Source organism: Delphinapterus leucas, chromosome 16 (genome assembly GCF_059928025.1).
Source record: "Delphinapterus leucas isolate spDelLeu-1000000601 "Yukka" chromosome 16, BTC_Dleu_Yukka2, whole genome shotgun sequence".
NCBI lineage: Eukaryota > Metazoa > Chordata > Mammalia > Artiodactyla > Monodontidae > Delphinapterus > Delphinapterus leucas.
In genome coordinates this window covers 55,209,744-55,236,806 of record NC_143144.1, presented here as the reverse complement: position 1 = coordinate 55,236,806, position 27,063 = coordinate 55,209,744, and the positions used below count along the sequence as shown (strand labels likewise).

At 47.6% G+C, this 27,063-nt stretch overlaps 1 protein-coding gene across 2 annotated transcripts in view; it reads left to right on the top strand.

Moving 5' to 3' along the window:
- SORBS1 (sorbin and SH3 domain containing 1) overlaps nucleotides 1–27,063 on the top strand; it is a 241,929-nt gene that overhangs the window by 146,331 nt on the left and 68,535 nt on the right. For both annotated transcript variants that reach the window (XM_089897262.1, XM_089897261.1), the window contains exons 6-9: nucleotides 5,360–5,504; nucleotides 9,339–9,368; nucleotides 16,503–16,675; nucleotides 18,371–18,434. In XM_089897262.1, coding sequence (XP_089753388.1) covers nucleotides 5,360–5,504; nucleotides 9,339–9,368; nucleotides 16,503–16,675; nucleotides 18,371–18,434 — 412 coding nt within the window. The remainder of the gene's footprint in view (nucleotides 1–5,359; nucleotides 5,505–9,338; nucleotides 9,369–16,502; nucleotides 16,676–18,370; nucleotides 18,435–27,063) is intronic.

The window sequence follows — 27,063 nt, the reverse complement described above, 5'->3', positions numbered from 1 at the left end:
ACTTCCGGGTTCCACGCTCCCCAGTGCTTGGTCCCACCCCCAGCAGCGCTGTGCAGCTGCCAGGACAGTTTATAGAGAGAATGTGAGCTCTAACCCACGTCATGACGCAGTTGGGAATAAAAAGGTCAGCAGCTTATATGTACCTTGTTTATCCCGTAACATTCGCCCGGTGGCATCGGCAAACCTCTCTGGTGTTGCACGTGACCCAGACAAAGGCACTCCCTTGGAAGCTGCGGGCACTCGAGCACGGGCTCCCAGCATTGCCTCCTGCACAGCCGGCACGGGGAAGCCACCCTCTGCTCCTTCTCCTGGCCCTCCCAAGCTATTCTCTGCCGTCCGTAAGGATGCCGTTAGCCGTGGCGAGAGTCCCTCCCCGGGGACTCGGCCTTCATCAGCAGTGAGACCACCTGTGCTAGGCCCCCAGGTTACCTCTGATCCCGAAAACCGGAAGAGAAAAGAACCTTACCTTTTGCAGCCCTGTTATCCAGCCAAGGCAAGGAATTAGGAATGTTTGTGTGTCTCCTACACCGACTCTTTTGAAAACTCATGCGAGCAGCTTGTTTGTTTTCTGGGCCGCCCTACCTCGTTTTCCCCGTGAATGGTGCTGCAGCTTGAGGCTCAAACCCTTCTGTCTCAGCATCTCAGCACAGTCCTCCCTGTGTCTCCCCGCCTCTCTTTTCTGTAAATACGTAAGTATGCTGGAGCCTAGAATCCGTAGACTAATAATATGGTGAACTATTCTGTTACATGTGTTTTGTAACAAGGTGCCAAAGAGACTGTATTTACTCCCAAGCTTTCAGGCTCTGCAAGCAGTTTTGGGGTTAAACACAGCCTGCCTGCCTGTTCTGTTGTTCTCTTTTTCTCAAGTGTTAAAAGGACTCAAAAATAGATGGGTGGAAAGTAAACTTGGATGGGGTTCCCTCTGTGTCATAGTGTCAGGAGGCCAACTGGCTAGCACTGACTGTCTCGTGTACTCTGAGGAAAGGGCACTGATTAAATATTTCTCAGCGTACATCACTGCATGTCCGCTCTCAGCTGTTTAACTATGGAATTCCTTCTTCCCTGCCGTACCCCTTTACGTAATGACCCCCTTATTTCCTACAGGATGCCACTTCCTCCAGCCCAGCCCAGCCTGAGGTAATAGTTGTCCCTCTCTACCTGGTTAACACTGACAGAGGGCACGAAGGCACTGACAGACCTCCAGCATCTCTGGGGCCCCACGGCCCCCCGGTCCCGGCGGCCGTCCCTGCCGGCTCACCTCTGACCTTGCCGACTCTAGACGATTTCATTCCCCCTCATCTGCAGAGGCGGTCTCACCACAGCCAGCCAGCCAGCACTCCTGGCTCCCTCCCCCCCGTTAGCCAGACACCGCCATCCTTCTCACCACCGCCTCCGCTGGTCCCTCCGGTCCCCGAGGGCCTCCGCAGAATCTCGGAGCCTGGCCTCACGGGAGCTGTTTCGAGTACCGTAAGCTTGCTAGATCCCCTTCCTCACAGCCTTCCTGAATGTCTGCTCCCAGCAGTAAAGAGAAAAAAAAAAAGAAAAGAAAGAAAGAAAAACCAAAAAACCCTTTCTCACTCAAGTACTAAGTTCTGAGAGAGATGTTGGCTGCCCTGTGCTTGTGTGATGACGGGACCCGTGTTTGCTTTCACTAGAGCATGCCTCCCCTGTGTGTTCCGTGGGCCCCTTGTGGCTGTCCAGCAACCTCTCTAGACCCTCTTCCTCTCTGTCCTGTTTGGAATGCACATCTCCCTGCAGTGCAGACCACCTCTGTGGCCTTCCTTTGGCTGGCTGTGCTCCTCGTAGGCCAGGCAGATGTAGTGCGGAGAGCGGAGGAAACCTGAGGAATTGTGTGGAAAAGCCATCAGTAGGCATGGTGCTAACTGTTTCTCTAACAGGGAGCAAGGAGGTTCTAGGGGAGGGAAAGATTCACTCGTGCTGATTTTGCAAGTAAGCAAACTCTTTTATATACAGCAATGGCAGAGAGTGGGTTTAAAAAAAAGTTTAATTGAGCAAATGGATATACAAGCCTGGTACAAGCATTAGCACTGTTTCCTCAAAAGGCAGAAAATTGCTGGGGCCCCTGCAGGGTGGCTGCCAGGGGCTTTGGAGGCAAAACAGTACCTGCCCCAGTGGTCATGGGAAGTTAGAGTGTCCCGACACTTCAGGTCCTGTCCTGCGAGGGACGAGGCCCCATCGTAATGGGAAAGCCCAAGTGCTTTAGAGGAAAGGCCAAGTCAAAGGGCTCAGTCTGTTCTCCCCTCAGGAGCCCTGGGAGCTGAGAGACTGCAAGAACCTCAGTGTGAGTCGTAAAATGGGGATGCACGGATCTGTCGGGGCTGTGGGTGCAGTGGAACTGCATACGCAGAAGTTTCTGATACAGGGCTTGGCACGCAGAGAGTGCCCAGTAACTGTTAGCATTGGGGCTGAGGGGTTGCCCTAGCAAATGGACCAGAGCTCCTCAAAAATAAGTGGCTGACTAAGTAGCAGTTCATCATTGAGTTCCTGCCACGTTCTAGTTTTCCTGCTAGATCCTGTGGGCACAGCTGTGAACAGGATTTATCTGAGTGGTGTATTGGTGCTCAAGTGTAGCGTACATGGGATCCTCTGAGGTTACACTCCTTGAGTTTCTTATTGAGTGGGTCTGGGGTGGGGCTGAGGACTGAGATTTGGTAACAGGCATCCTGGGGGATTCTGACGCTGAGGATCTGTGGACCACATTTTAAAATGTAGCAACCTAGTGGGTCATGCAGTTGGCTGCTGGAATTAAACGTTCATTGACATCCCTCTGCGGAAAGAGGTATGCCTACAAAACTGGCTCCAGTGGCTCATTAAACTGAAGCCAGTCACACAGAAAGCAGGAAGGAAACTTGTTTTTTGACTTGTAAAAGAAATTACAGTGAGATATCAGGCACGCCAAAGCTGGGAAAGGCTACATCCCGGGCAGGGTCCTCTTCTCTAATCTCTAGATACAGCACATCACGGTCAGGTGAGGACCTGGCCAAATGTGGCCCAGGGGCTTTGGTTATCCTAGCTTTGAGCTCGTCCACTCAGCCCTGTTGGAGGAAAGTGCCAGGTTGTTCGCTGATGCATTCTCCTCACCCCAGCTCAGTTTGTAGGTGCATTTAGAAGCCACTCTTGTTTTGGAGAGTACAGGCACAGAATGTTTCTCTGGAGCATCATGTAAAGCAAATCTTATTTTTAGTGCACTAGTATATCGTGAGTAGCTTTCTTGTGTACCCTACACTTTGTCATTTGCATAGATCTAGATTTTCATATTGAGTTTGTCACATGTGTGCCAGGACAGATGAGTTGGGACAGTGTCCTCAATTTCTCAAACCTGTTTGGTCAGCCTGGTACTGACTTCCCAGGAGGACTTCCTTTGGCCCGATAACTTCTGGTTTGGCCCTGGGTACAAACAGTAAGAGGTGAAAAAGGAAACTGGTTGGATTCCTGCAATGAGTGAGAATTGTCAAGAGGAACAGGAGCCCCTGTGGATGGTGGCCAAGCCACAAGTTGATATCTGCTCCATCTGCAGGGATTGGAGAGTAAGAGGGAAGAAAATTCATGTTAATTGATCCAGGTTCTTTTAGCCAATAGCTATTTTTGTGATGTTCCCGAGATAAGATTTACACCAGAGTAAAATTTGTGAGATGCTTGATGTTCACACGATCCATCCAGGCATTTATACTTTAAGGAGCTGTATGCCTGATTTTTTGTGTGTTTCTTGGGGGCATTATGGCAGATTTATCTTTATTACATCACTTCGGAAGTCAATTAGGAAAAGTGTAATTGCTTTTCCACGATACCAAAGAAAAAATGGAGATGAGGCACTTCTTGAACAAGATCACATTGTGCCTCTCGAGTCTTAGGGAAAGGTTTTATTTACTAAACTGAGCTGCCACTCATAACTAACAGCTATGACATTAGGGCACTTTCAGAAGAGGTGAGCTGACCAAGCCAGTGTTTTTATTTTTTTTTATTTATTTTTGTTTGTTTTTGTTTTGCGGTACACGGGCCTCTCACTATTGTGGCCTCTCCCGTTGCGGAGCACAGGCTCCGGACGCGCAGGCTCAGCGGCCATGGCTCACAGGCCCAGCCGCTCCGTGGCATGTGGGATCTTCCCGGACCGGGGCACGAACCCGTATCCCCTGCATCGGCAGGTGGACTCTCAACCACTGCGCCAGCAGGGAAGCCCCAAGCCAGTGTTTTTAAAGGAAGCTCCTACTGTGTGTCAGGAGCTGTCCCGGGTCCTGACACTCACATCCTCTCTTTTGGTGGGCACGTGTTCTCTTGCTACAGAGGTTGTTCAGAGACACCTTTGCTGGTAGACGACTCCTGTCAGTCATGTGGCATTTACTGAGCACGCGTGGTCTGCAGGGCATTGTGCTAGGTGCAGGGGGAAGAGGAGGAAGGGAGGCATAGCCCTTGTCCTGCAGGTACTTACAGAGCAGTTGGTCTCTGGTGGCGCACACTGACTGCTTCGAGCTACACTTTTATCTAGAAGGTCTTGTTCTTCAAACCTTTTGGGAATGACATTGTGGCTTTGGGGTGTGTAAACTTCAGAATAGAAACTTGGCAAAATTTATAGGCATGATAGAGGAAACTGTCTATATATCTTTACTACATTTTGAGGTCCTATTTTCATGTGTTTAAAAAGACTGCTATTATTCCCATCATGCAGATTATAATGTTAGTAGTAATAATTTTATTGGTATTTCTGGCAGACACCTCAGGATTTCCAAGTCAGGATTTTCATAAGTCTTTACTTCAGAGATCTTTGTCAGTCAATATTAGAGTGAGAAAATGTCACAGTACGACAAGATAATGTCCAGATCTCAGAAGTGCGTGCTAGTAGGGTCGTTCGGTGGTGTAGGTAAGAGTAGCTTTCCAAGAGTTCCAGTGCTTAACTCTTCCCTGTTCTTACATCAATGGCTTCTCGTCCTCACAATGTCTCGTGTTGCTCTAAACAAGTACTAAACTTTCCTGATTTTCCCCAATTAAACCACCTTTTGTTCTCAGATTGCATTGGGGATTGCATGAGTTTTGCATGTTATGCTTCTTCGAATTTGCTTTTTCAGTAACCGGATTGAGCCACAGTTATGACCAGATGAAAATAATGAATGACGTTGCCGAGACCTCGAGTAACAGTCACCTTCCTTCTCTCCCTTTACTAATCCCAACAAAGAGAATAAACATTCCAGATTAAACTTATCTAACTGGAATTAATATGTCTCACTGGTTACATTTCTTTTTATAATTAAGGTCCTTGTAAAGCTTTAAATCTCTTCTTTTTAAAAAGCGGCACCTCTTGGTTTCACGCAGTCGCAGTGAGTGACAACGTTTGTTTTCTTTTCAGGACTCAAGTCCTCTACTAAATGAACTTCCTTCATCGCACGTTGGAACTGATTCCCAGACCTTTGCACCAGTTAGCAAGCCTTCATCTGCCTACCCCTCCACGACAATTGTCAATCCCACTATTGTGCTCTTGCAACATAATCGAGGTAAGGGATCTGCGAGGAGCACCCCGCCCCCAGCTGGCTGGAATCAGCCATAGCTGCACTGTGACATCTGGGGCAAGAATTCTGCCATTCCACAGCATCTTCTACAAATCCCGTCCTTCCCCGAGGCCACCCGCCCCAGTTTACTCACTCCCACGACCCACAAAGTAGATCACAGCAGCAGACAGAGGCCCCCGTCTGGGCATGAGGTCAGGTGTCTGAATAAGTAAGTAGGTGACGTGTGTCCCACAGCCTGGGTATTCAGTTTTCTTCAGATGGGAGCTCCAAAAAGAAAGAAAAGACAGAAAGGAAAACATCTGCCCCTTAATTACCGTCATGAGAGTTCTCGTCAGGGCTCTGCTAGGAAAATCCAGGTGCAGTAATACCTCTTTTAATTACTGTCCTAAATCCTGTAGTTCTGTGACATGAATTTTCTAGAAAGTAAACTTTTGAGCACCAAAATTAAAAAAAGAAAAAAAAAAGAAAACCTACTGGATGGGAAATTTTCTAGAATAGAAAACATGTTTTTGTATCTCTAAAACAGAGGCTTTTGAACTTTTTCTTAGTGACTCATGGCCTTCATTCTCTCTAGAAGTCACTGCACTGGGCTTTCCCTCAGTGGCGCCCTCTGGGGACTTGACGTTGGTGTGGCTTCTTGCCCCTTGCCCTATGTGGCCCCCGGTACGCGGGCCTCTCACTATTGTGGCCTCTCCCGTTGCGGAGCACAGGCTCCAGACGCGCAGGCTCAGCGGCCACAGCTGAGGGTTTTCATGTTTGTTTTCTAGAGTTTCTCTGACTGCTGCTGGTTGGTTCTTCCCTTTCTCTGAAGGGGTGTTATAGGGGAAACGGAGTGCGTTGAGGTAGTAATGATATATGTTGACCCTTCTGCTTTAAAATCCCAGAAGATGATTCTAAGTCCCAAGTTTTCCTTTTTGAAATTCCATAGAGGAATAAACGTCCCCTTCACAAAAGTCCTTTGCGGTGTGAAATGTAAAGGCTTCAAGCAGTTTCCTAGTGTAGAAAGGGCTCTTGAGTCTGAATTTCAAAGCACGGTGGAGGTTTAATTGTTTTATTTAGAGCTCAGAGCTCGGTACCAAATCTTCCTTTTCTTGACTCCCTGCTCGCCTACTTCATACTTTTCCTCCCCTCCCCTCCCCTCCCCTCCCCTCCCTCTCTGTATTGACTTGGATGATAATGGGACTGGAGTCTATTTTTAATTGTCTTCCGTATTAAATGGAGTTTTCTATTTCCTGCCCCAAACTTGAAAAGCAGATGAATGAAACATTTTCTCTCACAGCCATCCCACTCAAATCATAGTTATTTTAGTAATTTTGTTTTTTTTCATTCTGTGTGGTTCCCATATTAATTTTCACCCATGAATCTATGTTCTTCAAAAGATAGAAGGGCCCCACCCCCTACACTAAGCTATGTAAGAGCCTGTTTTCCTTTCAGCGGTGCCATCCCCCTTACTGGCAGTAGCCTTCTCTGCCCAGAAAGTGCCCATAAGGCAGGACAGAGTGAAATGCTGGTTCTCTATGAACTTCTTTATGACTCATCTTTTTAAAAAACCCACTCAAAAGGAAGCAAGTTAGTTCCCAGAAGGAAGGGCAGTTTACTCCCAAGGCCACTTGGTTTTTGGGAAATGCCAAGTGTAATGCCAGCTACTTCTGATGGCACCTAGTGAGACGTTTTTGGGCACAGAAGTGCCTGTGGTTCCTTTTTGCTTCTTCCCTGAACAAATGGAGTCTTATTTGCGGAGGTGCCTTTGGTTCTTGCCTTTCTCTTTTGTCCAAGTCCTGCCTTTGGGCTTAAACATCAGAATCATGCAGCCTGAATCACACGTCCCTCAGGAAAGGGTTCAAGTACTTTGCCGTTTGGAATTAAAAGGTAGCTTCCCCTACGCTCCTTAAGGAGGCGGGAAGAGTTGCGGAGAACGGAAACGCCCAGCGCACTGGCTTTGGGTCACTAATCGTCAACTCACTTTAGGTCAGGCGTTTTTGGCTTCGCTTTGGAATTTACCCAGCCTGACAGCCCTGCTTTGCCTCACAAAACGTACCCGTGAAAACAGTTTAACTATTGCGAAGTCTCCTGAGGGAGTGATAACTCTGCTCCACTTCTAGAATTCTAGTTTAGTCATCGTAAAAAAGGTTCCCATTGTTCCTGCCTAGGCTGCCCCAGGGCATAGTGCGACAATAACCCTGTCTCCCCAGGCCAGGTCCCCCTACTGCACCTCTGGCCTGGCTCTCACAGTTGTGTAAACATAGCCCTTGCCCCTCTCTCTGGAGCTTTCCGTCCCACATGTGTTTGAGGGCAGATGGCTTATGATCAGTCTGGGGAGGAGGATTTAAACTGGAAAACTCTCAGGACTGAGAGTGCACGGGTGGTTCTTGGTCTTCAGTGTGCATAGCATGCTGGGAGTCACATTCAGGAGGTCTTTGGCGGGGAGGCATGGGGGAGAAGCTCTGCATTTTTCAGCACGCTTGCAGGACAAGTCCATGGACCACATGAAGGACAGGAGTTCCGCGGTCCCAGACTTCTAGATCTCATGGTCACGTGAAACGGCCTGGGGACTAGCCTGGGGTTGCTAATTTCTAACTTTTGCTAGAAAAACAACCACTGTGATCTGCACTGCATGCATCTCTTTCTATGAAGGAAAGGCTATTCCACACCTCAGAAGTGCGATACCACATAATCTTTTCAACTGAATAAATTTGCTTTTGATTGCTAGGGAAGGCCTTGCTTCCAGCTTGGAGACTAGCGTTTGGTTACCATAGATCCAGTGAGCACTTTGATTTAACAGACAAGGAAACTGAGGCTGAGACGTTACGTGGTTGGTCAGTGCCATCTGGCAAGTTGCTGGCAGAGCTGAGCCTAGGGCTCTGCTGGGCTTCTGTGGTACAGCTAGTGTGAACCTTGCCCATGTGCCCGACGTACACAGGGCGGCTTCCACCAGCTGCAAGCTCCCCTGCTGCTCTGTTTACTTCTCGCCACGCTGGTTCTGGAGGGAGGGTGGGGATGCTGCCAAGGGGGACGATGACAGCACCCATGGGCTGGCAAGTGTTCTATTTTTATACATGTGGCTGCTTTATATTTAGCAGCTGTAGAAGGTAAAGGTCATGTCTGTGCTTATCCCAAAGCACATACTCACAGAGCTCTCCAAAGGAGATGCTGGCCTCCCCACCGCGAGACTGCCCAGGAGGGTGGGAAACCAATGGACCTCCCACTGTTAAGGAACCAGTGGGACCTGGTGATTAGAGTTGGAAAGAAACCTGGGGGACCCAGGTTCTAGACGCAGCTCTGATTTTCAGTGTCATCTTGGGTAGTTTGTGCCCCTTATGTGAGGTCTCTCAGCCAGTGCTGACCTACCTGCTAGAGTTACTGTGAAGATTAAAAGCGTTCACACACGTGAAAGCTCTTAAAACAATATCTGGCATTTCACAAGCTCTCAGATGGTAGCTGCCATGGTTATGATTACATTCCCTCAAAAGGTACCAAGACTGGGGTGTGTAAGGTCCTGCTCCCTTGAGACCAGGGGAGTTGAGGGCCTCCTTCAATGATCAGATCACTTTAAGAGGTAAACAACCATAAAACAGTGATTGTTCCCCAAATCCTGGCACAAATCTAGGGGGAGAGGGACAGGAGGCACCACACCCAGATGATAAAGCCACATTAATATCCCTGTTTTCAGCTGGACGACACAGCATTTTAGCATCTAAGCCCAGAGGACAGTAAGGACACCGGTTTGGGGATCCTAACGAGTTATGTCAGGACTTCTTGGTCTTAGCATGTCTGTGTAAATCTCACTTACACTGTGTTTTTTTTTGTTTTTTATCACAGAACAGCAGAAACGACTCAGTAGCCTTTCAGGTAGGTGAGAAATATTTATTTACACACTAACACCTGTTCCTGCTAAAGCCATCTTCTGTCCACCACCTGATGTGTTCAGTCAGTGAAGTCTTGCGAGCTTCTCTGATGTGTTGGGAACTGCTTATTGCTGGCTGCAAGGATGATCAAAACAGGCACGGTTCCTGCCTCCCTGGAACTTGAACGCTGGTGGGGGCACACTAGTGGTGCAAACTAGTAAACGTGTCCAGTGGGACAGTGACAAGTGCCTTGATCGGTAAGAACTGGCTATTCTGAATAAAAAGGACAAGGAGCTATGCTTTGGATGGAGTGCTCCTGGCCAGCATCATTGAAGAAGCCACCTTCCTATTGCTTCTGTGTCTCTTCTGGGGTGTGACAATCTGGGGTTGGGAAATGTGGATCAGTTCTCTCCTTTTTGGGTGGCAAACCCAAATGCCAATAGATGAACCGGGGATGATGGACCAAGGGGAGAGCCTCCAGACCAGCAGTGCCTGGAAGAGGGTTGGGAGCACAGCTTCTTGAACTTGAGCTGGCATGAGACCCTCCTGGAGAGCTGGCCAAAGCCCAGATTCCCGGGCCACACCTCCAGAGATTCGGATTTCACGGGTATAGGCGAGAAGTTGCATTTCTTTTTTCTTTTTTTTAATATTTATTTGGCTGCGTTGGGTCTCAGTGGCGGCATGAAGGATCTTCGTTGCGGTGCGTGGGCTCCAGGGTTCTCTATTTGTGGCGCGCAGGCTCGGTAGTGGCGCACGGGCTTAGTTGCCCCACGGCATGTGGGATCTTAGTTCCCTGACCAGGGATCGAAACCACGTCCCCTGCATTGGAAGGCAGATTCTTAACCACTGGACCACCAGGGAAGCCCCAGAAGTTGAATTTCTAACCAGCTCCCCGGCGATGCCGATGCTTCCCTCTGTACTGACTGCATTGGAATAGCAGGTTTCATCAAGAGCCGACATTGGTGGGGAGTGACTGCAAATATAATCAGATATCAGGGCTCACTGCCTGACAAAGTGCGCAGGATTGGGACAAGGTTGGGGTGGGGAGGGAACCCAGGAATGGGAATGTTCGGCCATTTCCTTCCGGCTGTCTGCAGCCATAATCCTGGTTCTCCCGCCTACTGATGGTGAGACCTAAGGCAGGTTACTGATGATCTAAACTACAGATCAGTTTTTATCTGCCAAATAGGGAAAGCAGTAGTGCCTCCTGGGTTCTGCTTGTCAACATCTTAGCACTGAGTACTGGCACTCAAGTGCTTGGTAGAAATGAGCTACTGTTGTCAGTAGGTGTCTCCGTTGGCTCACTTGTCATTTTATTGAGTGCCTACTTTGTGTAAGGCACCAAGCCAGGCTCTGGGGCTGTTTCAGGGAACTGCGCTGCCCTCAAGCAGCTAATGGTGTGACATCGTGGCTTGTAACCTTGTTTTGGTCATGGACTCATTTGGAGAATCTAAGCAAGGCAGTAGATTCATTCTCTAGAAAAAGCCACATGCATGCAAACACATGGATTTGCCGGTACTCGTGATCTCTGGGGTTGAGGACCCCTGATCTGGTGGATAGCAAAAGCCACCATTTTTCTGAGCAGCTACTCCATGAGTTCTGTGTTCCTTCATCCCGCTGCTGTCCTTGTGATTCGTGGAGAGCCTGGTGGGGAGGACATGGGGTTCTCACACCCTCTCCACTTTATCCAGGACTTGGCCGCAGGACCAGGACAGGCCGTGGCTGAGTTCAAGGTGCCCTTTGCTGCCCCTCCTGGAGCTGCCGCACTCCAGCCCACTTCATTCCCCGGCCCCAGCCCAGATTGCTGAGAACAGGGCGGCTCTGAAAAGGAGCTCCTGTGGGCGCCTTCCTGCTTTGGGGAGTTTGAAAAGGCACCTCAACACAAGTTAGGGGACCCAGAGTTTGGTCCTGGTTCTTCCCTCTTATAGTAGCTGTTTGTCCCTGGGTAAGTGACTTCGCCTCACTGAGCCAGTTTCCTCGTATGGGAAATAGGCGTGTAATCCTTGCCCCTGCCTCAAAGAGGCGTTGTAGGGATCATTTGTGATGGGAAGAGGGAGGAGGGTGCTTTGCACACTGGAAGGTGCTGTGTGAATGTCGGGGCTTCTCTATCATGCTGGCAGGCTCAGGCCACTTCCTTCGCTTTAAAATAAGCCCAGCGCTTCCATCCTCCACTTTTGGTGCAGATCCACTAAGGGTATTTGATAGAGCGGGACATAAAGTAGGTGCTCACTAAAAGCAGTTTTGTTTAAAAAGGAAGAGCACCATTTTGTTCAGGAGCTCCTGAAGGAGAGAAGGCTGGTGGGGCTGGTGCTCTAGTCTGTGCTCTGGAGTAAGAGAAAGTAAGGCTTTTCCCCCCACCCCAGTGGTGATGGGACTTGGAAGGAGCACCAGCCTCCCTCCCACTAACCGATTTTTTATTAAACCTCTGTGGGGCTTCATGCTTAATGAGATTCATCCAGGAATGAGACCCGCATGGGATTTGGCCTCACGAAGCTCCTGTCCCCTGGGTGGAAAGACAGGAAAACAAGGGCTGGGACAGAGGGGCTGGCATAGGGTATGGAGAGGCCACCCCTCCCTTCCCCGAGGGAAGTGTAAGCAGCGCTGTGATCCTCAATCACAAAGCTTTGGATGTGAAGGCTAGGGATGCTTTCCCGCCTCCCACAGACGCAGATGCCCTGTCCAGGTTGTCAGCAGCATCCTTTATTGAGTGGCCCTTTCCAGCACCTTCCTTTGAAAGCACAGTATAAAACTCGAAGGAAACGCTCCAGGGTGTCATGTATTTGCCTAGTGAGAAATAGCAGCAAGGCTTATCATAAGCCATTGGATGTCACAGGGTGGCCCCATCACCTGCGTGGTACAATGAAGTGTCACCTTGGGTCTCCACTATATAAAGAAACACTTCTTCTTTAGAGGCTGCAGTTCAGCCCTCTGTGTGTTGAAACCCACTCAGTTACAAATCACATGATCATAGGCTTCTAAAGTAAAAGAGTTCAGGGCTAATTTTCGTAGATCAAAAGGACTCTGGCAGCTTGGGAACAAATCCATGGACTGTCAGCCTGAGTTTTGCAGTTAAGTAATGGCTGCTAGAGCCACCTGCCCTAACAATTTCTTAGGAATTACTCTAGGTCTGGAAACGCTGAGGTTGGCATATCTGTGATCTGCCTCTGAAGAGATGACAGTAGAGCGTGAGGACAAGCATCTCTAAGCACTTGGTGAGACAGCTTGAAATCAGCCTCACCTGCTGCAACTTGATCACACTGAGGCAAGGCCTTTCCAGTCGGGAGGGGAGTGTTCAGCACAGCCATGTTAAGGGGGGACTCTGGTAACTCAACATTCCCCCACCCTCCCGAGCTTCCTGCCAAATCCTTGGCCTCCTGTTGGAATTTTGTGGGAGCCTGAGAACTCATCCCGTAAAACCAGTCTGGTCTTAACATCTTGTAAAGCTTATGGTGGTGATACCAGAGATACAACAAACCAGTGAATAAAACAAAAAAGAAGTAGGCTCACAGATGTAGAGAACACACTAGTGGTTTCCAGTGGTGTGAGGGGGTGGGACGTACAACCTATTGGGTGTAAGATGGGCTACAAGGGTATATCATACAACACGGGGAATATAGCCAATATTTTGTAATAACTGTAAATGGAGCGTAACCTTTAAAAATTGTATTAAAAATTAAATCAGAGCAGTGTGAAATCATTTTAATTAAGGAAAATCCCTGTCTTTAAAAAAAAAAAAAAAACAACTTACGGTGATGGGGTTTTCTGAAGCACTCATGAAGCTGAGTCTTGCACAGCATGTTTAGAAATTGTTCTGCGGTCGCAGAATGAGTATTCTTTTCGGTAGTTTGTTGGAAACCCGGGCAAAGCCACTCCATTGAGCAGCCTGTGAAAGTCATAAACCTGAGCTCGCTGGCGGCAGTGTTTCCCCAGCTCCCACGCCCCTCCTCCACGCACAGACATCTCTGACCTCGGCACCGCTTTCCATGTACCCTGGAACATGGAATGCTTAGTCCTCCAGCCAGCACTCGGAACGTTTTCTTTTCTCAGAGATGAGAACCTCTCCCTCAGTCAATGAACAGATCCTTCCCGGACACGTACTAATAGCCCGGGCACATCTTCATCCCCTGCTGTCTCACCTCATGGGCTCCACTGGTAGGACATTAGACTCCCCGGTGTAACCCTTTTTGCCCTCCAGTCTTTGGGCCTCTCTGGTGACCATCTGACATGCTCCTTCCTCCCGTGCTGACCTCCTCCCTACTTAACTGCCCGCTTCCTGCCCACAGACTCATCCCTTCCCCTGAAATCTGGCATCTGCCCTCACTACCCTCCTGAAATTTTCTCGCTCAGAGAGATCCTGTGACTTTTTTTGTCTAAGGTAATGCCGCTTCCTCTGCTTCAATTTCTTTTTTTCTTTTTTTTCCTCTGACGCGTTACCATCCCACTTCTTGGAACTCTGTCTTCTCAGGTTTCAGTGACACCTCACTTGTTCCTCTCCGGTTCATCTCCTATCCCTCCAGCAACAGCTGCAAGCTTCTGGGAACCCTTTTTTTTTTCCTGCTTTTCAGCCTGTAACTGTGACATTCCTTCGTGCATGACCTCGGCCCTTGACTCTGCTGTCATCTCCTCCACTGACCTCTTCCATCTCCTTGCCTTCAGCCATCACTTTTGTGCTGATGGCTCCAGAATCGCCCTCTTCCGGGGCCTCTCCCTGGGCTTCACTCTCACGTTTCTTCAGGGTCTCCAGGGCACTTCTACTTGAGTGTCTCGCTGTCTCCTCAAAGTTACCCTAAGTGCAGGCAGCCTTCTCTCCCTGCCTTCCCCAGCCCAGTTCCCTTTCCTGACTTCTCTGTTTGGATCAGGCCAGGCTCCCAGGCTCAAAACCTTGGTCCCACCTTGGAGGGAGGCCAGACAGGATGTGGTTCAGAGAGGACCGCTGGAGTCAGGTGGACACTAGGCCAAATCCCGACTTGACCACGCGCTGCTATGTGACCTCAGGCAGGCTACTTTAACTTTTCTGTGCTTTGTTCCCCTTGCCTGTCTTTTAAAAATGGAGGGATGACTTAATGGATCAGTAACTGATACTCTGAAAAGCTCAGTGCAAACCACAGCACTAATAAATGGTTAGATGGGCATTCATGCTCTACTGCTGTTCTGTCCAGTATGGTAGCCACTAGCCAGCCACATGTGGCCATGGAGCACTTAAAATGTGGCTAATGCAAATCAAGAGGTGCTGTAGGTATAATACACACGCTCACATGCAGTGCCTGGTACAAGATAAAGAATGTATAGCACCTCATTAGTAATTGCTTGTACTGATTACATGTCGAAATGATATTTTAGATAGAGTAAATAAAATAAAAGTTAATTTTACTTGTTTCCTTTTTTAAAAAATGGAGGGATGATGATAGTTTCTTCCTCATAGAATTACTGGGAGGATGAGCTGCGATGTACGTGAAGAGCTTAGCACACTGCCTGGCCCATAATAAGCTCAGAGTAGTCCAGAGGCCCCTGGCATTTGCTTATGCCATTCCCTCCACCAGGAGCACCCTTCACTTCCTCTTTGTCTGGCTGACCCTTCTGAGAGGTGGTGCCTGAACCCAGTTCCTCAGCGGAGTGGGATATGGACTCCTCTGTCAGCACTGGTTGCCTCCATTCTCATTGCTGGCTCTCCTCTTTCTGCCCACTAGACCGTCAGTTCCTTGAAGGCCAGGCTGGGAATGGTTCACCCCCATGTCCACAGCACATGTGAACGCATAGCACCTGGCAGGTGCTTTGTAAATGCCTCCCATAAATAAATGACATGCCTTGGAATAACAAAACACAATAAGTAATTTTATAATCTATAGGCCACACGTGGTATGTTTATTAGCTCTCTGTAGCTTCCAATCCTGGGTGAAATTAAATAAACTCTAATGTGCATTTAGCAGTTTACCGTTTTCTGAGCACTTGGTGTAAGCTATTTTATTAGGTCCTCACAACATTGCTGTGAGCTGGCCAGTTGAAGTGTTATCCCCATTTCTGGATGAGAAAACAGAGGCACAGAAAAGTTAAGTGACTTCCTCAAGGGGAAACAAGAACTTTCAAGTAGTGTCTGGCCACCCTCGTGTGGTTTACCTGCTCCCTGAATTCCTAGAAAAGTCAGAACTACCTGGATGTCTGGAGCACCAAGTACAGACATCTATAGGGCACTTATCACACTGTCCACACATTTTTTAAAGGGCCTAATGGGCGGAAAACAGTATGGAGGTTTCTCAAAAAAAAAAAAAAAACCCTCAAATAGAGCTACCATGTGACCCAGCAATTCCGCTCCTGGGTATATATCTGAAAAAAACAAAACCACTAATTTGAAAAGATACATGCACCCCAATGTTCATAGCAGCATTATTTACAGTTGCCAAGGTATGGAAGCAACCTAAGTGTCCATCAACAGATGAATGGATAAAGAAGATGTGGTATGTACACAATGGAATATAACTCGGCCATAAAAATGAAATTTTGCCATTTGCAGCAACATGGATGGACTTGGAGGGCATTATCCTTGGTGAAATAAGTCAGAGAAAGACAGATACTGCCATGATATCACTTATATGTGTAATCTAAAAAATACAACAAACTAGTGAATAAAACAAAAAAACAGACTCCGGTATAGAGAATAAACTAGTGGTTACCAGTGGGGTAAGAAAAAGGGGAGAGGGGCAAAGTAAGGGTAGGAGGACAAAGGGTTATTATGGGATTATATGAAATCATGTGTGTGAAACTTTTGAAAATTGTAAAACACTGCAGAATCTAATCTTTCATCCAATAAATAAAAAACAAATACTAAACAAAAAAGAAAGGGCCAGATGGTAAATACGTTAGGCTTCGCAGGCCATACGGTTTCTGTCACAGCTACTCAGCTCTGTCGTTGTAGCTCCAAAGCAGCAGTAAATAATACGTTAGCGAAGAGCATGGTTGTGTTCTAATAAAACTTTATTTACAGAAACCGGGGGCTGGACCATGGTTTGCTGACCCCTGCTCTAGGCACAACTTCCAATTGAGAATTGGCAGACACACTCTACCCTAGCTGGATTGTTTGTGGGGAATTTGCTTTGGAGCCACCAGTAGAGAGCTTCAGCTAATGATTGCTTTTCTTTTCCAGATCCTGTCTCGGAAAGAAGAGTGGGAGAGCAGGACTCAGCACCAACTCAGGAAAAACCCACCTCCCCTGGCAGGGCTGCTGAGAAGAAGGTGAAGGATGACAGCAGGCGGGTGGCAAAGAGCACTCAGGACCTAAGCGATGTTTCCATGGATGATGTGGGCATCCCACTCCGGGTACGAGTGCGGACCTACAGGTCCTTCTTAGGCTTTGTCCTAAGCCAGTGACAGGTGTCCACCCCTGGGTCCATGTGAACCCCGTCTGTGGGTGGCAGAGACCTCAAAAGGAGGGTCCTCAGCACTGTCTTCTCTCTAAGCCCACTGAGGCCTGCAGAGCCTCCAAGAGCTGGGTGACAACTTTTCCCAAAGCATACGTTAGCTGTTTCTAAATCCATGAGAAAAGGGTTTCATGGTCAAATGAATGTGGGGGAAAACTGGGTGGAACAAAGGCAGATTGCTTTCTCTGTGGCAGAACTTCTGAGAGGCTTCAGGCATGTGTGTGTTCAAGAGGAGAAGGTCGTGAGCCGTGTCTCCCAGTCTCCTTCGTTATTGTGCTGTAGTCCAGGGTTAGAGAACCCTGGGAAGACTGCGAGGCTCAGGGTCCCTGCCACCATGCGTTCAGGAAGAAGTTCCCTTGGATGGGAGATAGCCCGTCATCCAGGGAGAATGGGAGACTCTCAGGGACACACAGGGTGGATTCAGCCTGCAAGGCCTCAGAACAGGGTGGGTCTCATGGCAGCCCTGGCGTAGCCCTCCCCACTGTGCAGGCCCGCCAGCCTCCTGCAGGCCCTGGGATCCCAGAGAAGCCCCACATTTGCACCTGGATTGGGGTGAATCCCATCCCTCTCCATGTGCCAGAACCAGAACACTGACTGTGATGTGTTTCTCTGTGATTTCCATTGAGCAAAGGACAGGTTTTTGTGTCCCTTTGGGGGAGGCTGATAGAAATAGCAGTGGGCTAAGCCTCAAAAGAATTGTTGTCCTAAGGAATAATAAGTATTCCAATAATAATAAGTAGTAGTAGAAAGAATTATTACTAATAATGATTGCAGTGTTTGTTTGCTAATGCATTATCTCATTTAAACATGATTCACCGTACAAGGTAGGTGTTAATATCATTCCCATTTTATAGATGAGGAAACAGGGGCTCAGGCGGGATTACTTGCCCCGGATTGCACAACCTGTGGGTAACAGAGCAGACCCTTCCCGCTAACCATCCTGTTGGGCAGCCCTCCCTCTCACCTGCTCACCTGCTCTATGACCATTGACTTTCTGTATCATATTTTCTCATCTGTAAGGTGGGAGTGAAAGTATCTGATCTAACCACCTGTCTCCTTCCTTGTTTTATTTTTATCTTAAAAAACAACCCAGCTTTGTGGTTAGGATGGAAACTCTCTGGTATTGGATGCTATAATGGGCTACGTTTTAATGTATACATTCTAAATCTAGCCCTATGCAGGTGGCTTAGATACACTTCTACAGAGTAACCTGAAATGGGTGATAAGCATATGTTCCTTGTTTCTTACATTTCTAGGAGCCTTTACTTCAGTTTAGTCATCTATATATGGAGAGAGGTTCTCTCTAAAAATTACCTAAGAATGGACACATTTCAAGTGGATCCTTGTCCACTGGTTTCAAAACCTGCATCCTTTTGACCAAATATTACCCTGCAGATTCAGGTCTGAATCCCTTGGTTTGTCAGTTCTTTCTCAACAGTTTTGCATTTAAAAAAGAAAAGATTTCAATGTGAGATCACAAAGATGTATAGAATTACATGAGTTTTGACTGTTGTCACTTTGCATTTTGCTTTCGTAATCATGGAAGTTCTGAAACGTGCTGAGATTTCCATTTTATTTTACTCTTTTTCTCCAGAACACCGAGAGATCAAAAGACTGGTACAAGACCATGTTTAAGCAGATCCACAAACTAAACAGAGGTATTGATTTTCGTTTGTAGAAGCTGTGCTGTGCCCATATGTTGACTATTGTGGTGAGGACCTAAACTCACTTGGCCGGAAGACTGGGCCCTGCAGCTTGACCTCATTAGGCCCGGGCCTGCCTGAGCCCAGCCATGCACCTGCAAGAGCAGAGGGGACGGGAGAACTTGTGCGCCTGCCTCACATGTGGGAGCTCAGGTCGGCTCCCAAGTCCTCCCTCCCAGATGCTGGGGATGCAGCAGGCTGAGCCCAGCACTCTGCCCACGTTCTTTAGCATCTGCCTGCCTGGGATGTGAGCAGCTTCGGCTCCCACCTGCTTCTGGCTTTAGGTGCACCTCCCATTGTCAGCCCATGACTGCCTTGTAGGCAGAGCAAGTTGAGAAGGCATGAACTGGGAGTTAAAAAGTGTTCTCGTCTGGGTTCAGTCCCCCAAGCACTCATGTGACCGTGGGCCAATCATGTACCTCTCTGTGTTTGTTCCCCTCCCCTTCCTCTGAGGGATGTGGCAGGGCCCAAATGAGAGCAAATTCTGCCTTGTGAAGTAGGACGCATGGTGCACCTGTATGACGGTGTTAATGTGAAAAATAATCTTCCGCAGCTGGGAGCCAGCACTTGGCAGGGAGCCCTGAGAGCCAGTCCAGAGCTGACACAACAAAGCCCGCTGAAGCTGGGAGAGTAGTGCTTCCAAATCAGGGGCCTGCTGGGCTGCCAGCAGGGGACCCAGCATGGTGGGAGAACCCCAGGCCAGTGCTCAGGCAGGTTGCAAGCCCCACAGCTCTCATCCGCCTGTGCCGCCACTCAGCTGCTGGGCAGGGATGCAGCTGCACTGTGAGAAGGGTACCACTCCTCCTGCAGGCAGAGCATCCTGTCCTTCCCTGTGGCCAAATCCAGTCTGGCCGCCTGGCACAGAAGACACACGAAGGCAAAGGAAAAGCGTCTGATCATTGTCTGGTCAGCCTGTGCCGCAGATAACCAGTCTCTCTGATTAACTGTGGCTGCCAGCTAACATCACTGTTAATTAGCTCCTGCAGTGTTCAGAATGAACCTGGGGGTACCCCTCTTCAATTTGTTTCTAAATTTTGAGATGCTCAGTATTTAGTGTTTCTGAGCCAAGAGTAAATTCACTCTTTTTGAGGTAGATGAGCTCAGTCACGGTGGTGATGCTGGCTGTCTGATCAGATGGTGTCAGTTCCACTGGTCACTTCCTAAAGCCAATGTCCATTTCCCCAGCAATCTGTCTCTCACCTTTAGATCCAGCTTTGGCAGCCCAAATGCCGAGACACAGGTGCATATGTGAAAAATATGTAATTCTGCCCCTCAGGCAGCATTGGTCCTCCCATATATTATAGATGATAACTCAACCTAAATTACAGATTCTGAGCGAAACTACCTGCCCTAGGCAGAGGTATTTGAAAAATTAAGAATCCACTAATTTGCCCTGATTCTAATGTCTACAGCACAAGCTTTGATTTTTTAAAAAAAATCATTTGATGACAGTTATTTTCTTTACACACAATTTATTAGCATACTTAATATTTTTTTCCCATAAAAGGTGAAAATTTGAAGCTTTGTGCTAAATGCCTTTTGCTTATTGGAGACTGTATTTATGTAATTCTTTGTCCAAGAAGAGAAGTGATATTGTGTCTTTAGACGTGTCTCAGTAATTCAGGCAAAAGGACTGGATTTTTAAAAGCAATTTGAATTCCTTTCATCACTGGTGAAGCTTAGTATGTTCCAGAATTCAAGGAGCCTGAATTGTGTGTGGATTCCTATTCGTTCATTCTCTCCATTTGTATCTTCCTCTATTCTCTCTACCAAACCTGCTCCTCTGCCTAGACACTCCTGAAGAAAACCCTTATTTCCCTACGTACAAATTCCCTGAACTTCCTGAAATCCAGCAAAATTCTGAAGGTACCATGAACTTAGACAGTGTATCTGTTGTCCTAGCCTTAAATTAATTCTTACAGTTCCATTTTAGGAATAAGATTTTGGCTTTTAGATTTTGTTTTTATAGTCACTTTTGGTTGGCAGAAATTTTATTTCACTTATTTGCATGAATGTGCCATATTAAAATAACCAAGTCCTTTCTAATTCATTAATCTCTTTTCAAGCGTGATGCCGTGTGCTTTAATAACACTAAAATAGGTAATCAGTCATTTGAAAGAATCAATTGGAGATTTGTCACTTCCTCCACTTCGTGGTGGATAGTTTCAAAATCCACTGCTTTTCTCTGCTACAGAGGACAATCCTTACACTCCTACCTACCAGTTTCCTGCATCTACTCCTAGTCCTAAATCTGAAGGTAATTAAAGGAAAATCATGTGCCTCTCTTTGTACCGACACTGTTACTTTCTTTTTCACCTTGGGGTTCTTCCTGGTTGCTAAGAGCTCTCTCGCCGTCATTTGCTTCCCTCTAACCTTGTGTTTTGTGGTGTTCTCTTGCTCCTTGCTGACTGTGTTAACAGGAGTCTATCCAGGTGATATTTTAATCCTATTCCCTTGGAGTTTACAAGATTAATGGGGTAACCAGTGCGGCTTCGTTACGATACTTTGAACGTGTGGGGCTCTGGGAAAAGCTGCCTGTGCTCAGATACCCAGGGCTTTGTATTTGGGGGTGGTCACGTGATGCTGGTGGCGGCGCACTGACTCGGGGAAGCTGAGTCATTATGGCTCATGGGCAGGAGGTAGACGTGCCAGCGTCAGCAAGAGAAACATTACCTGGTTCCCATATCTGCAACTAACTCTGCACTGGGCCCCTCCTGTCCTGGGTGTATCTCCAGGTATATCTCCTTGGTAGGGAATTCCCCAAGACATATCCAGGTATGGGATTCAGTCGTGGTGGGAGATGATAGCCCTTGAAAATAAGGGTTTTGACCAAGCTAGAAACCTTTTCATGAAAGAGCTGGCTAGGAATTTGGACCTGCTGGGGGAGGATGGCCACACTTGTATCTAAAAAGATATTCTTTTCTGGGGTAAATAGCCTAGGTGTCAAAGAAGGTTCTAAAAGGTGAGTGAAGGGCAACATCCTGAGAATTATTCTAATCGCAGGGATTGTCTGATTTTTAGATGAGTGACCCAGAAAGAGAGGAGTGGGTGGGGTCGGCAGGAGTCACTTTGATTAAATGCTCTTCTAGGATGAGATGTTGAGTGCTCTGAGCTTCATTCATTCAAGTAGTATTGAGCATTTGTGTGTGCCACATGCTGTCCTTGGAACTGAGGACAGTGCCGTGAATAAGATATGTCCTCTTTTCTCCCAAGTTCATGTCAGGCAGGGAGTTAGACAAGGCTACTTCATCGTACTGGGTCCAGCGTGGTGGCAGTTGTGAGAGCGTGTGTCCAGAAGGCCCCAGAAAACCTTGCTGGCACACAGTAGGTCCTCAGCACATGCCTGAAGAGTGTTGCTGAGTGAAGGCTTTGGACCTCAGAAGCAGAGTTCTTCCTAGGGATGAAGCCCAGTGCAGTCCCGTCTTCAAGTGCTTCTCTGTTCCAATCAGCTCAGCAAACCATCCTGCCCAACCCGCCTCGTCATTGAAGTCATCCGTTCAGTCATTCACCAGACTTTTACCGATCACTTAACATATATGCAATGACATGCTGAGATGTGTTAGATACAGTTTTAGTTCAAATACCATATTCCATTTTTAGTCTCCCTGTGATGTGCCCGGTGGTTTCCAACCCTTTCATGCCTGGGGCCTATTGTGAACAAAAAGAAAAGTCTACGGAAGGAACTGATACTTAAAAAATTAAAAGCTGTTGATTTCATTTTAATCAGTGACCTCCTTGCTTCCAGCAAGCGTCTATCTGGTGTGGGATAACCTAGTTTTTTGCTCTTGGGGTGCTGATTCTAGCCAAAAAGCATTGCTTCAGAAACAACGAACTGAACTGGATGAGTGAGAAATTTTTTTAGGGTAATTTTGATCAAATGCAGTTTTTGATTTGTGCTTTATTTGGACTTGGAGAACCCAACCCACTCATAAGATAGGATCCCTTTCTAGGGAAGGTGACCAGCACACAGCATGCCTGAAGGTGTAGAGTCCCATAGACATGGGCAGAGGAAGGCCACCTGGAAGAGTCCTGTGGAGAAAAACAGTGACTCCCATCAGCCTGGAAGAATGCCTTAGGCCTGTCGCAGGCAGTGCCGGCAGCTTCCAGGCAGCCTGTTGAGCTGAAGACAAGGGTTTTGCCTTCTGGCCTCACACCCAGAGCTGCCATGTCGTCAGGCGCAGCACCTAGCAACCCTGGCTGACGATACCGTCTGCTTGGTGGCACACGTCAAGTCGGGCTTATTTTACCACGAGGCATAAAGAGTAAGGGTTGGGACAGTGGTTAAGGGTGGCACAGTGGTTAAGAGTCCTCCTGCCAATGCAGGGGACACGGGTTCGTTCCCTGGTCTGGGAAGATCCCACATGCTGCGGAGCAACTCAGCCCGTGCGCCACGACTACTGAGCCAGCGCTCTAAAGCCCGCAAGCCACAGCTACCGAAGCCCACGTGCCTAGAGCCCGTGCTCCACAACAAGAGAAGCCACCGCTGGCTGCAACTAGACAAAGCGCGGGTGCAGCAACAAAGACCCAACGCAGCCAAAAAAGGGAAAAAAAAGTAAGCAATGACATGATAAGTTTTCACTTATAATTTAGGAAGCAGACCTTACCAGTTTTTATTTCAAAGACCAAAAAGGAAGAAATCATCTTAAAGGATAAAGAGGAAGAAAATTAGATTGGATATAAAAGATTCATAATAACCAAGATGATTAGACTTCAACACAAGTTTCTAAGAAGTCTTCTTCCCTGGAGATTTTTTTAAAAACAGGGTAGGTTCTGTCTCGCCCCCGCTCTTGCCTAGATGACAGATTCAGACATAGATCACAGATGTATTCAATTAGATGAAGGCTTTTTACAAATGAGAGAAATCTTTGAGCTAGCTCACTTTAAAGAATTGTTATTTTCATTTTAATTTTTTTTAAGTAATGAGAGAGTCTCAGGTTTGTGGTTTAGATGTTTGTGAGTCCTGGCAGGTCCTCCTCAGCCCTGCCCTTGGTACCACTCCAGCCCCAGTGCTACCAGCCGGTGGCCCTGGGCTCTGCACACCCTTCTTAACATGGGAAGGAGTTATCCCTTTCAAAGAAGGGTGTTAAAGATGGATTAGCACCTAACCAAGGCAGCCTCTACGCATAGTTTTTAACGAGCATTAAAAAATAGACGGATTTACTGAGAAATGTGAGCTGTCATTCTGGAGTCTGTCCCCTGCAGGGAGGAGACGGTTGTTACTGCTGGTTTTTTTGTTTTGTTTGAACTCAGAATTTGAAACTAGAATTATTTACAATAAACCTATCAAAACCTAGCCTAAGGTCGGCTGCCTTTTGTCTAAATTCTAGTTGATTATAAAGTATAAAAAAGACATTTCTAAGTGTCTCAAAGCTGGTTCTCCTAAATAGTGAAGGATTATGTGAAAGTTTGTGTCAAGCTTAGCAACCTTCCCCCACCCCCCGCCCTCAGCTACGGTGAAAAAGTAAACTTCTGGCCAGACTTTCAGAAGATAAATAGAATTATCATGTCTTAATCGGTGAGATTTAAAATGTACTTTTAAAGAAGCCTGTAAATTCCAACAAGGTGCAGTCACTTCTAGTCATTTTATAATCTTTGACACCACTCTGTGGGACAGGAGCAATGGTTATGTCTGATTATTCTTTATCTCATGGGGTCGTTGGGAGGAATTAGGGCTAGGAAATTTGGGAAGCGTAGAATGAATTCAGAAGACTTATTTCTTATAATTTCTCTGTATACCCTGGTCCCTAGAAAGCTTATCAAAAACAAAAAGAATTTACCAGAAATCCTTTGGGGATAACTTTACTTTCTTTTTCTTTTAGACCTTCACTTGACCCACCCTCTCCTGCCCATCATTCCTTCCTTTCTGACCCAAACCTACTTGTCTGTGAATTACACTCCATTCTCTCTCTTAAAGGCACATGTCCCTTCCCAGCATCTGAGATGCCTCTAGGTCTTTCTGATTGTGGGCGTGGGGAGAGGGGATGTTGATAGAGACTAGAGCCTGCGCCACCCACTGCTGCACCCAGACCATGGAGGGGCTGCTAGACATCCTGCCCATGGTTTTTTCCTGAAGCAGGAGCCAGAGGGACATGCTGTGGAGAAACAGCCTCAGAAGCTCTTCCACTGCCTCCAGCCTTAGGAAGTAGCCCTGTGGTGGAACCCTGTTAATAGTGATAATAGCACAACCACTGCAGTGACATGCTTGGCACTGCCACGTCTTGAGCCCTTACTGAAGACAAGGCTCCATGCTGGGTGCATCATAATTGTTACCTCATGTTCATCCTCCCAGCAACCCCATGAGGCAAGTCCTCATTTTTGGCAATAAAGGGTATGAGGCTCAGAAAGGTTAAATAATTTGTGGAAGATCACACAGCAAGTGGCAGAGCCAGGATCCAAACCCAGGTCTCTGGGGTCCCCCAGACATGGGTTTTTTATTTCCTCTGCTGATTCCTTTCCCTCTCCTGCTGCACTCTGTGTTCTTGGTTGGCCCCTTCGCGAGGGGCTCTCTGATGCCTAACTCCAGGCATCCAGCTTGCCCTGCTTCTGAGTCAGTCATGCTTCGCTCGGCTGAGCCAGAGTCTCCCGGCGTGGCATCCAGGAATATGAGGTTAGGAAAGCTCCCCAAGTAATTTGGCACATGATCAGGGCTGAGAACCGCTGCAGTGGAGGAATGCCACCCTTTTCAACCTCCAAAAAAGGAAGGAGATACTCGCCAATGCAAATTTGGGGATTCGAATATAGAATGAGAGTGGGGAATACAGATTGAAAAGAACGCGCTTTTCTACTCTGAACATGGCCAGATGATGCTGGCTCTCTTGACATGCTTCATGTCAAGAAAATGGGAGATTATTTTCAAATGATGCTTCCAAGTCAGCAAAGCCGAGTAACTGGTGTATTACTTTGTGATCCATGCCGGTGAGAACCCATTTGGCCCTGTCAGGATAAAGGGCTATCGTATCAGCCAAGGGTGAAGTCTCAGAGACCAGCTTTTTCCCTTGCTTTTGGATGCCTCTTCCACTGCTGTCAGGCTGATGGTGGCCACTGCCACCTCCTGGTGAAGTGACTCAAGACAACCTCAGGGGGCTTCCCTGGTGGCACAGTGATTGAGAGTCCGCCTGCCGATGCAGGGGACACGGGTCCGTGCCCCGGTCCGGGAGGATCCCTACATGCCGCGGAGCGGCTGGGCCCGTGAGCCATGGCCGCTGAGCCTGCGCGTCCGGAGCCTGTGCCCCGCCATGGGAGAGGCCACAGCAGTGAGAGGCCCGCATAACGCCAAAAGAAAAAAGACACAACCTCAGGACATCCTCAGGTTGTGGTGACTACCACGCCGTAGTGGTCGGTCTCACTGAGCGTTTTCCGCGTTCCTGGGGGGCTGCGCTAAGGCAAGGGTTTAGGAGGCTGATTTTCCCAAGCATATCCATAGTTGAGTTAAGATAATCCTCTACTGGCCTTAAAGGATTTCTAAGAATAGGCTTATTTTGCTTGATTTCAAGCAAATGGTTCTATCCTTAAGATGCCTGGCCAGGATCTGTGCCTGAACTCCAGTGAGTACTGCCCGAAGGAGGGGCTGAGTGCTTGCAGCCATCACCTTTGCTCCCCTAACTAGAGCTGCCCAGAATTCCTCTGCTTAGCAAGCGCAGAAGTCTGACCTGCGAGATAGTTAAGAGAGAGTAGCAGTGAGTCCCTTTCCACCTTCGAGGGAGGGACGCCCCGGGAGATGAGGCCGGTGAGTTGTCTTCCAGCCCTCTGGTCCTTTCATTCCCGTCCTGCTTCACCTCATTCTCTTTACTCCTCCCATTTGATTTTTTTTCTGAATTTGTCTTCTGTAGCTATTCTAACAGCCTATATTGATCTTTTTTTCAATGTTTAGAATTTGATTGCTTCTAACCAGAACATAGACGATTTTGGGTCTGTTCCCCCAAGCTCCCTGGACTCTTCCTGACCATCTTGCCCCACTCCCCCTTTTTCTTATTCTTCCTCCGCAATCCCACCTAGCCTTTATACCCACCTCTGCGTACATTTTTGTTTGACCATTTTTGTTTGTTGGGTGGGTGTGTGGGTGTCTGTCTCGACCCCTTTATCCTTTCTCCTCCTGAGTGTGTGGGGTAAAGCAGGAAAAGGGATTAATTTGAGCAGTGGAAAAAGATTGTGTTAAAAATGAGCCACTGATATTAGAAAAATAATTTTAAGTTTAAAGGCCTAACAAATGCATAAAATTGAAATTTAATTGATATAGGCAAGCGATTATGCAAATACTGCTTTTAGTCAGTCATCCCATTTTGGTCAATTACACACTTTTTATAGAACAAACAGCACTTTCTCCAGTGTCTTTAAGATTATTATAAATTCTTTAAAAAAAAAAAACTGAAGTCTTTTTTAGTCTATTTAAAGTTACTGTGGTTGGAAAGGCAATTATGTGCCTCCTGGCAGTTTTAGGAGAGTAGCTGTCCCCAAATGGAGCCTCCAAGAACAGATTGCCAAAGCCCAGAGGGCAATCACTGGTGTGCAAACATCAAAGCCCGGCAGGGGTCTTCAGGGCTCAGGAGTGAGTTGTTCACCCCCAGTAAATGCTGCTCAGTGTTAG